This window comes from Vicugna pacos, chromosome 19 (genome assembly GCF_048564905.1).
Source record: "Vicugna pacos chromosome 19, VicPac4, whole genome shotgun sequence".
In the NCBI taxonomy this organism is placed as follows: Eukaryota; Metazoa; Chordata; class Mammalia; order Artiodactyla; family Camelidae; genus Vicugna; species Vicugna pacos.
In genome coordinates this window covers 7519354-7531608 of record NC_133005.1, presented here as the reverse complement: position 1 = coordinate 7531608, position 12255 = coordinate 7519354, and the positions used below count along the sequence as shown (strand labels likewise).

The 12255-nt window shown below is 35.0% G+C and overlaps 1 protein-coding gene across 3 annotated transcripts in view; it reads left to right on the top strand.

The window, feature by feature from the left end:
* Window positions 1-12255, top strand: part of MACROD2 (mono-ADP ribosylhydrolase 2) — a 1889921-nt gene that overhangs the window by 433741 nt on the left and 1443925 nt on the right. For all 3 annotated transcript variants that reach the window (XM_072943799.1, XM_072943800.1, XM_072943798.1), the window contains exon 4: window positions 9337-9366. In XM_072943799.1, the coding sequence (XP_072799900.1) occupies window positions 9337-9366 (30 nt within the window). The remainder of the gene's footprint in view (window positions 1-9336; window positions 9367-12255) is intronic.

The window sequence follows — 12255 nt, the reverse complement described above, 5'->3', positions numbered from 1 at the left end:
ATAATGGGCATATTTTCTACCTTGGTAAGCTTACTGAAATATGTGTCAGTTTGTTCACTGTCTTGGTGATTCAGAGCATGACTTCCTGATAGAAATGAATCATACAAGAGCTCATTTTAAATTTTTCATAAGTTGATCATGTTGCAAGGCAAAATTTGGAGCAAGTAGTTAGATCAGAACTGCTTGATGATCCAAGTATTGCGTTAGGATGAAGGGAGAGCTAGGTCAGCTCCTCTGTCAACTGTACACTTTAGTTGTGTAACAAGACATCAGCAAACTGGAGGAAGAATACTGCTTTAAAGTGATGTGCTTAGATTGGAAAAAGAAAAAAAATGAAAACAAAGTTCTGTTGAATTTTCTTCAATTTAACATAAGTAGAATTGGCTCTGCTAAAGAAAGTCTGAATATACTGCAATAGTTTAGAGAAGAAATGGTTGTACTTACAGCATTGAAATCCATACCGAACTGACATGTTTATACAGCTTTGGGTGTTTGATCAATTTCCCTTCCATATCTTTCTAGTAAGTTGATATCTACTGGACTTCTTTATCATTAAACTTCTGAAGTATACGTTAAATTTGCAAGGAATTTACTTATAAAGGAGGGGAAACGTCCTCTAATCTTATCTAGTCAACTTTTTATTTAGTTTGCTTTGAAGTTCAAGACCTGTCATGGTTTGTATAGTAAACATGAAAAGAAAGTGGTTAAAGAGGCTCACCATCAGTTGGGATGAATGTATTATTTTTACATTAAAAGCAGAGCATTTAAAATTTATATATTTGAAATCAATCAGAAATTCAGAATGAATATCTTTTCAGGTTTGAGAACTTTTTACTGATGTATTTTATATTTAAATCCGAAGCAGTCCTGTGAACCTCATCTACCTGCCAAGACATTTTCATTCAGATTATTTATTGACAGACATCAAATATTTCTTATGTTTCATGTACTTCCCAAGGTATAGTTACAAAGTTAGATTTTTGCTAGTTTTGATGTATTTTAATACACAAATTCTAATAATTATTAAACTCATAAGGCTAAAAAATGCCTATGCTCTTTTATCCATAAATACTTCGGAGGATTTGTTCAATAGGATAGAAGCATCAGAATGTAGGAATACACACACACACACACACACACACACACAAAATGATTTTTACTTAAGTATTTCTTATATCTGCAGAACTGGAAGAAACCTAAGTGCCCATAAATAATGGGAGTGGGTTCACTCAAATTTGTGAAAATTATAGTATGTTACATATTATTTTACTAGTTAGAGCCCTTGGTGTATTGATAAATTAGAATATTAGGTTGCATGGTAATTTTTATAGTAGAATCTATTGTTTTTAAAGCAATAATCCCAGGGAGACTCAATTATGTATGTATAGATGAACATGGAGAAAAGTATGGAAAGAAACAGAGATAGGGAAGTTGAGTTTGCTTAATAAAATTGATTCACATGTTCAAATAAGCATGTATATATGTATGTATTTATATGTACATGTATGTATATATGCATGTTATTATATATATGTATATTTAATATATTTTATATTTTTTAGTTAATAAAGAAAACTTTAGTCTGCTATACAGATTATTCCCCATTTGGTAACAAGAATATAAGTCATCCTCGTAACGGTTCTGAATTAAGAGAGTTAGTCTGGGAAAGGATGTGTGATTTAGCCAGTGGTAACCAGTCTGTGTAAATCATATCTGTTCAGTCAAGGTCCCAGCAGGAACCTTGACAAAATCAAATTAGGATACTTTAAGGACAGCTTATTTATAAAAGCAGTAAGTACAAGGGTTGGAGATAGAAATGGTTTAAGAGAACCTCAAGGGGCCAGAGGCTACCAACAGCACAGTTGTTACAATTCTAAGCCCAAATTAGTAGTAAGGGAAACATATCAGAACCAAGAGCATTGGAAGTCATATTATAAATTAAATGACCTTGATTAGAGCAGTGACCTTTATTACGGAACATAGTCAGATCAAGGTAAGCTTATAGGAAGAGAAACAGGGAAACAAATACCTTCAACAGATGCTCAACTGTGCCACCAGCTCCTGACAGGGCTCCCCATTGACTGAACTCAACCGAGGCAGAGGGGTAAGAGGACCCACTGATGTCATTTATGTAGTCAAAGTCACTTTGGGCAGAGACAGGGGCAAGTGTAGGCAGTGGGTCTTAAAGAGTAAACACATTATCCAGCATGAAATAGCCAACATTATTTTTGAACTAAATAATCCAAATAATCTAGAAGGGCAGAAAGTGTAATAATAAATAAAATAATGACATTCATTTTCTTTACAAGCTTATGGAATTATTTTTAAATTGACCTAAGCTCAAAGACAGAATTTTAAAAAATAGTAATTTGAAGGTGACCTTGTTACTCACTCTTCAGTGCAGAAGTCCTAGTTTCTTCCCAAAACCCTGATGAGGGTATAGCACTGGGCATCTCGGAGTAGGGGCAGAGGACTGTCGTTCTCTCAGATGAATATGGCCCCTGCCTCCACAAAGTAAAGACTGATCTGAATGCTTTTATTAAATACCCACTATTAGTGGAGGTTTTCTGTTAACCTCTAGCATGTCTTCCTGACGTAGCACTATAATCAGGTCATGGACAGGGACTGACATATGAACCTCAGAATATTCCAGGTTATCACCCTTCCTCCTCCAACAAACCTGTACCATGGCCATTATTTTACCAAAGACTGATTAATACAAGAGATTCAATAATCCATTGGAGTTTAAAGAACAGACTTTCCCAAGGACGCTGACAGACTCTGGAACTGGACCTGGATCTGTTTGATTCCCTCCTGGCACAGCCCCACTGGGCTCTGAAACTGTGAAGGAGCCATTATCTATCAGTATAGCTCTTTCATCTGTCCCGGAAATACGACTTTCCCTTCCTCCTCTCTCTCATTCCCCTGTCTTACATTCATCCCCTTAATTAAGTATTTAACAGATATTTATTCAGTCCCTGCTCTGTGCCAAGAACTGTGCAAGGTACTGTCCACACCAACAAACCTGGCCTTCACCTTCATGGATTTTACAGTTTAGTGAGTGTTCTCAGTGTAGCAATCCTATGCATTTCCTTTAACCTCAGATCCTTTACCTTTGAGGTTCTTTGTCTCAATCTTCCCATCTATTTACTATGTCTGAGAATTATTCTTTTGTATTACTTGTTTAACGTGTAACCTCAAATGAACCTTTTATAAAAACTCATTTGCTGTTTCATTATTGGAGAGAAATAAAGAATCCATAATATTATAAGAAAGATGAAATAAGGAAATTATGTAGAACAGTTTTTTTTTTAAAGATACTGTCTGGCTTTATTAAAACAAATTAGTCTCGCCAAGAAGTGTGTAAATGAGGGTGCATGTTCAGGCTTATATTTTTATCAGGCTAAAAGTGTATCATATTGCCTCAAAAAAGTGCATCTTCCATTTTTCAAGTTGAGAATTGGTTAGCATTCAAAATCTTTGAAAGACAAATTAAAACTTCTGTTCAAGCATCTTATATCTTTACAACGACAAGTTTAATGTACATTTGAACTCATTTTTCCCCCTATTTAGACACGCTTGTTCACTCTTTGGAAAGCCCCAGATTGAGTTACTTAAGTAATCCCATTTTTTGTAACTGAGCCAGTGTTATCATTATCAAAATTACAACTGGTTCAGAGCAGAGTGTCAAGAAGGATGACTGGTACATATAGGAGCATGTGCTGATTCCCCTCATTTGCTTTAGTTGCGTTGCATTATGAAGCTGTAGGAACTGCCAATGCTTTAGTTCACCCTTAATAATTAAATTCAGTAATCTTCAGTAGACCCTATGTACATTGTGTTCTGTTACTATTTTTGCATGTGATTTCAGAGGAATAAACAAACAACAATCATATATATATATGTGTGTGTGTGTGTATATTTCCAATTTGTATATATGTATTTGAAATTTGCAGTTGGCGGTATTGTATGGATTTGAAATTGACAGTATTGTATGGTAAATTATAGGTTCTTCTCCTGGGTGTGATCCTAGACAAGTTACCTAACATCTCTGATCCTCTTTAGCTTTCCACTCTTGTAAAATGAAGGAGCTGGATGAAATGAGTGGTTTTACTCCCATGTTGCAGTATTCCTACAAGTCCTTGAGCACTGGGTGGTAGCTAGTGACACCAGATTGGCAAAACAGGGACAGGTCTAGCTCCTCCCTCATAGTTCAGGCAGAGTAATTCCACTTTGTTTCATTTACTTCCTGATGCCTTTTCCCCTGTTTATCAATAGTAGGACTCGTTTTATTCTGTTTTTGGCTTTTTGGTAGTTTACAGCTTATACAACTACACAGATCCTGGAATAATCAGTGGTTCCTTTGAATTCTGCTGTATGTATGAAATGTGAATTATTCATCACGTGTTTTAGCCTGGTTTCTACATGTAGTTAAGCCTATTCTTAATTTTCTTTCTTCGTCACCTTCCAATCAGGAAATTATACCATTGCCTCAAAATCTGGCATTCTTCATTTTGTTTAGAAGGTGTAAATCTAGTAAAGCCTGAACAGAGAGCTGTTGCCAAACTGATGGCTGCCTTTTGTCTCTGTAGATTGTATTTCCACAGCTGTCAGTTGAGATGGTTGCTCCCTGTATAAAGTGGTCCTAGAGTCATGCACGTGGGAGGGATTTTAATCTTAATAGATTTTTTTTTAGCCCTTCCTACACTGAGTTTCAAAGTATAGTAAATATAATGTGTGCCATTCTAAAGGGTGATATTTTGGCTTTTGTATCTTTTAGGATAACATGTTGTGGCTGAAATGGTGTTTTAAGTAGAACCCCTGGAGAAGTTTTTGCCAACAATCATTTTGACATCCCATGTGCTCTACTATAATAAAAACACAGAATAAATAAGCTAAAGTAGGTGGTCAGGATCCTGTTATGATGAAAGCAACTATAATTTCCTACATAATAATGAAAAGCAAAGGAAAACCCTGCACAAATAGTTTTAATCAGTGTTTAAAGACTAGTCTCCCAGGCTGTTGCTTGTTTGACAAATAGTCTCGGCTGGAGGTAGAATTGGAGTGGGAAAACAAATAATTACTAAGCACAGATAATAGAAATTCCTGGGCAAGTGTAATAAAAAATTGTTCCAAATACCGATGAGGCCAGTTTGACTCATGGTGGACATGGGTTATCTCTCCCCGCTCTGGATTGTTTCACAGAACGAATGATTTCAGACTCTGAAGCTGCAGGAGGTTTAGGCATGCTCAGGTAGAATGCTGGCACATGTTAGGTTAGCAGTTTTGATTTTCAAGACTATTGAATCAGATTTCATCACATCAGAGGCTGTCAAATCTAAGAGGAGTCATCTGATCCAGAGATGCCCAGTATATGACATGTGTGCTGCTAGTTTAATTCTCTTTATCCCCTTCTGACTGGGACCAACATTATTAACTGATCATGGTTCTCTTTAATACTGAGTCTAGATTTAGCCTCAGAATCCTTCTCCAATCAGAGGTGCAGACAGCTTCTTGTAATTAATGAATCAGAACTGTTTGAAACCTGTTTGCCATCCCTGACTGATTCTAAACTTCCTGATGAAAGAATATAAGAGAGTTGACTATGACTTGCCCAAATCACCTGCTACTGAGTAACTGAGGCAAAATTGAAATAGAGGTTCCCTGGCTCTAAATTCAGGATTCTTTCTATTACCTTATATGGACTAAAAAGGATTTTGAGATCTTAGGAGGAAAACTGCTTTAGGTATCTCATCAATTATAGCTTTGTCTTGCACTTACAATAATGTTATGGCCTGTTTTCCATCTAGGAACTCCTAGTGATACAAAATTACTTATATACTTTATTTTTTATCATTTGATCCCCTATTTAATTATAATTGTATTCTTAAAAAGGCACACAGACACATAGAAGAGGGTCATTTAAGAATTTTTTTTAGGAAGAAGGTAGTGTAATATTCCATTTGCATTTTGAGAAAAACATAAAATAATGACACTATTGACAACTATCATGATTATTTTTAATTTAGGCTAATTATCTACGAAAAAAGATTCCTACCTTGTATTCATTTTTTTTTGGTTTTGATAATTTTAAAATGAATATTTATATCTATGTATAATTTAATAATTTTAATTAAAAATTCAAAACTGAATTCAAATGGAAGAAAACAATTTCTCATCAACTTTAAAAATTAATCATTTGCTTAGGTTATTATAAGTAAATTCTCCATTTTTGCCACTTTGAAATTAGATTTCGGTAATCCTTGCTCTCATTTTATGTTCAGTGTTGTTTTTGCTTTTTAAACAGAGAAACTATTCACCTTGCTGAGTTGTTATTTTGGAGAGGAAAAAGTTCAATACACAGATTCATAAATTTGTAATGGCTTATGTTAGTTTCTTATTGAATTGGTCTTTGAGACAATTACTGTAGCTTGATCTTTTTTATGTCTACCTTCTCTGGTAATAGAAGGGGCTTTTTATTTAGAAAAATATGAATGAAAATAGAATTGGTTAGTAAACATGATCAGAGAAGAGGTTTTAAAATCTTACTTTAGAAGCGGTAGCATCATCCTTATCAACTTCAAGTTTTACTCCTTTCTCCTTTTCCTTCTCTGGAACTCTAGGAATGACAAGAGGCATAGTCAGAATTCCCTCTAGCAAGGGATGTAGACAGGGATGTGAATATATAAGCACATTTCATACAGTCTCAATCCCTATTTCCAAGTAAACTCTTAGCAGTTTCTTTAACAGTCCTCGACCTTACAGGAAGAAAAAGGACCAAAGTTTGCTCTTTCTGCACACTTCAGTAAACAAAAATACTCTCATATGTCAATTAAGAAATTGGATTAAACCTGCCAATTATCTCACTACTAGAAAACATGTGTTGAGAGCTTATTAAAGGCAGGCCAAACTATTAAACTCAGACTTTCTCAGCTGGGATACACCTCAATTTATTGGAAATAATCAAGTAAAAATTAAATGACTATTAATTTTAGATACACAAAAGTCATTTTCACTTTTGTAAAATGGAAGAAATAACATTAATCCACCTGGCCAATAAGTGTTATATTATGTATAGGGTGCTTTGTGAAGGTAAAATGATATTAAAATCATAATAAAGCTTCACTTTTATTTGCCTATATTTATGTCACTTTTGCTGAAGAAAATTGCCTTCATATTTTTCCTAATAAAATAAACATTTTTTAAAAATTTTTAGAGAACAGAAATTGATAAAATAGACTTAAATTTGATGGACTCCTTAGAAAAATCATTATCAGGATTATAGTTATGCTTTGAATATATTTAAGCAGCTTAAATTGATTCTGTTACATGAGTGATAATGCACATGAAATTATCTTAAAAGTGATTGTGCACTGTGTAGATGGCACAGTTTTATAAAGTAGTTCTATGTTGATGTTAAAATGTGACCAGATACGCTTATCTAGACATGAGCACACATCTGACATAAATTGACTTGATGGTTCTCCAGAACTGGAATTCCAGTTCTTACAGTTATCCACCCACATGTCTTGAACAAGTGCCTAGTTAAACAGATGGGTCTTGGGCTGTGCTCTCAAAGCAGGCAACCTCCACCTTCATTGAGCAAAACATTGGTCTAAAATAAAATAGGTTATATTGTGTTATTGTGATGCTGGGCACAATAATTTGAGTGTAGAACTACTGTTCATTATTGTTGTTGTTTGTTGTTGGAAATAACTTTTTCTTTATGAATGACTATGTATAATTGGAGGACAACAGATGGAATTTCAAGGATCTGGAAAACCAATAGATAGGGAAAAAGTTCTCAGTCAAATATAAAAGTAAAAAATCAGCAGGAGTGTGAAATGCCAGTTTTATAAATGTGTGTAGCAAAGATTTTTAAGAAAATGTGTGAATTAGCCAGGAGACATCCTGAGATTTCCCCCATCCACTAAGGGGTATGGAACCAAAATAGGATTCACAGCATCTTTCCCTCATGTCCCTTCAACAAGTTACCACCTCAGCAGTTACCACTTTGATTTGGGGCAGGATATTAAGTCCTGGTTACCATCTATGTAAATGCTATGCATTTTCACTGTGAAGTCAGAAGGATTTGGGGGACTTGAGGTGGCAGTTTGGCAGATGACTTTATAATATCAGAAGTGAGTTTGTTTATGGTTGACCAATGGCATTGCTACTCAAAAAGCACTGAGGGGAAGGCAAAGGCAGCAGTTAGATGGCCTGGTACTTGGAAGATCACAAGAGACAAGCTTTGATGCTTTAATATTGACATATTGAGAAAACCTTCAAAGACATTTGTTCTCCACAGATTTTCATGATGTTCTCTTTAGAGTTGCAATAATTAGCAAGCCATCACATATGAATATAGGCATTTATTCTTGAAATGCTCCATTATTTATTGATAGATTCAGTAACACTGATACTTGCTTCTCTTAATTATGGTGGTACACAATATGTGGACATCACACTAAAATTCAAGTTAGATTCCTACTCCTCTTTCTTAAACGATTTCTTTAATCTTTTGGTAGCTCAGGTTTCTCTACAAGGAAAGGGACCTTGGTCGCCACATACTTTATTTGGCTGCAGGATTTATGTTTTCTGGCTTTAGTTACTATATAAATGTAGGCATAAGATTGCTTAATCCTTCAGCAGGAGTCTGCAATGGAACTTTCTGAAAATTTGACCTCTAAAAAAAATCTAAATGGAATTGCTTGATATTTTGCTTATTATTTGGCTTCTATAATTGTGTGTCCTAGATTAATGGATAAATAGGTAAGAAATGAAATACTGTTTTACAAAAATGTTTAAAGTTTGTTTCTTTCCTTTGAGTAAAAATCTTAATGCAAGAAGAATAAATTTGTTACTATTTGAGAGTTAGTTCTTATTGCAAAGTGTCTTGAGATAGCTCTATTTGATGGTGTTTAATTTAATTAAAATTGTCATTATACTGTCTTGTTACATTGTCCTTTGAAATTGTTGAAATTGTCTAAATAACATTGTTCTATCTGTACTTGATAAAACGGAGAAACCAGAAGATTAATTTAGATACAGAATAGAAATAAAAGGGTCACAATATGTACTTCATTTTATTAGACGGAAGCACATTATAAAAATGGTTATTTGAAGAGAAAAAAGAGATAAAAGTAGTGAAGTATTTTAATTTTCATACCATCATAAAACAGTAGTAAATTCTGTCTTTATATGAAAATACATATCTCACTATGAATATGACATGATCATTATCAGATTTTTCTTGAATTACTCTTTATTTTTATATATTATTTGTATATATTTTATAATTATCTAATGTCTTTTGTTTTCTTTTCTTTTAAACAGCAAATACCAGTCTTCTTGGAGGAGGAGGTGGTAAGTCCTGAACATCACTTAACTTAAAATATATTTTATTACTACACCAACCATAAGATGTTTAGCAAGTTCTGTGATACTTTTAAAGAAAATTAATTTTGCTGTAGTCATCAACCATGAAAATTATAATCTTCCAGAAGGTAATTTGTAATAGAAATACCTTGGGTTTGTTCAGACGTTTGTTTTAACTGATTTCAAAATACGTGGAATGCTGTTGTTCTTCTTATTGGGCTCTGAATTTCTGCCTCTGGCATAAGCTGTAGCAGCTACAAGCTACTCAGTTGAACACACACACAGTAGGGGATGGAGTGGTTTTTAATATGAATTCTAAAACAGTACATCTGGAGAATCGTGGTTTTCGTCTTTTTTTTTTTTTTCATCACAGTGACTTAAAAATTTTGTGACTTTGTAGCCTGAGACCTTAATATATCAGTGACTTAAAAAGGAAATTAATACTGACACTCTGCAGTCATCAAGCCCTCAAGCTCTAGCTTTTCTGCTTTTCCTTCCTGATGCATGGAACTCAGGGTCCACGATGGCTGCCAGACTCCAGCCATTGTAAATACGGGGGTTGGGAGGAGTAAGCAAAAAATCAAAAAGCTGGCCCCTGGAAGATGAGCCGGTTTTCTTACAGCAGCCTTACCTGAAATCCCACATTATCCTTGAACTTGATCAAATGTTCATTCATGGAAAATACAGTTTTATTCCAGTAAGCAATGTGCTCATCACAAAAAGTTGTGTTCTGTTTTCCAAGGAGGAAGGGGAGAGCAGAGGTTTTGGCCTGCCATGAGTAGTCCCTGCCACTGTGGGAAGGCAGGCTACTGTTCAGGCAGCCTTGTCAAGCTGCTTTGTTTCACTGTATGTGTACATGGTTGGCGTGTATAAATCGACTGTAGTCAGCTGGCCCATATTCCCTTGTGGTTCCTCCAACCTATGTGGGAAGATACATTGAGCATTTTTAGCAATGGTAGGATGCTGAGGAATAGGAAAACTCAGCTTTCTGTTTGCCTGAAGTATATACTTGACTGTCCTCTAGATGATTGATTTTGCTAAATGCAGGTATTTGCCATAATTTCTAATTTTTGAATTGTAAAATTAGCAGTTCAGCATCATCATAAAGGTAAATTACAAGCATTTAAGGTGGCTGTAATCTCCTTCATTAAAGTAGGTCATTGACAGGTTGAAATTCATTTATGCACTTCTGGAGATGTCAAGATTGCTCTCAAATACATGTCTGATTTTTGGAAAGGTACATCTAACAATTAAATTTAAGGAATATTTTTACCCTTCTGTCAACTGGTGTTGGCCTTTTGATTCTACGACAAATCTTTTTAATCCTGTCAGTGGTATTTGTCAAGTAACAACTAATAACCATCCAAGAAGGAGCACTTGAATGGATATAATCCTCTTGAATTTGATCAGTGATTCCTTTTATTGACTTGAATTAATAGCCCCTCAAAAGCCTCTAAAGGGAATAATTCTTTAATTGACTAAACAATTTGATCAAGAAAGTTTGACATCACGTGGAAAATAATGATGGTACCTTAAGAACCACTGTTTTCAGGTCCTCAGGGGGACTTCCCCCCAATTCTGTATGTTGCACTTGAAATTTAGACAAAATCAGTCTGTACAAAATTGTGTTATCCATAATCTTAGTATTTTACTGTTCTATTTTGAGTGCTTATAACCAAGACAAGAGGTCTCCTAAAAGGAGATTTTAAAAATGATCACAGTCATCCTCTCAGTTCTGATTTTAAAGTGAGAGAATCATTTCACATAGGTGTGAATTTTCATCTTTGGGCCAGAGGTCACTCTTTTTAGGGACTTAGTGTCACTGACTACAGTTCATTGAATGGATCATCTCTGTGCATATTTCCTAGATATGTTAAAGGCACAATAATATGCTAATTATTTAGGTAAGAATGTAACTGGATTCTACCTTCCAGGAAGCCTTTACATTACCTTTATATGGTATAATGTCAAAAACCCTTAGAAATTCTATTAATTTTTTGCAAGTTTTCTAGTCATTGCTCCCAGTAGTACCCTGCATAGCTGTATAGCACCTTGATACATAAAACAAGTAAATTTTATTTTCTCATTTAGAACTTTTATTAGTCAGAGCAGGCTATATCAGGCTGTGGTAACAAACTTAAAAATCTTAGTGGCTTCAACAATAAGGTTAATTTCTTGCTCACATCATAGTTTGAGTAGAATTGGTGGTCTCCTACTCAGGGTCTCCAACAGGTTATGACACAGAGTCTCAAGTTACTTCCCTCTTTTGTGGCTACACTATGTGACATGTGGCCACAGTCACAGAACAGGAAGAGAGAGATAGTGGATCCTGCAGGATATATTTATAGACCAGTTTGTGAATGGCTCACATCACTTCCGCTCATGTTCATTGGTCAGAAATCAGGCAAGTGACCCCCAACCTGACTACAAGGAAGTCTGAGAAGAATGGAGTCTTCCAGCACTCCCAGGAGGAGGAAACGGGGCGGTGAATATATAGCACTGTCTCTGCCACCATGCTCAAATGAGACCAGTGTTATTTAATAATAATAATAATAACAACAACAACAACAACATTATTTTAGGGTTGAGGGAAATGTGACTTAGGGCGATTTGGTGACTTCTACAAGGTTTCACACCTTTTAAAGGCAAAGGTTCAGTGAAGACAGGGTTTTTGACCTGCACTCAGAGCTTGTGCCTTTGTTCTGTGATTTTTAATCTATCTTTGCTCTTTACATTTGCCTTTTCCCTACACAAGTAGGTAACTTGGAAAAATGAATGAGAGGATAAGAAAACATGCAGCTGAGACATGGATGATACTTCCCTTGGGCTTATTTTCACTTCTTAAGCTCAGTTGATAATCTGAAAATATATACAATA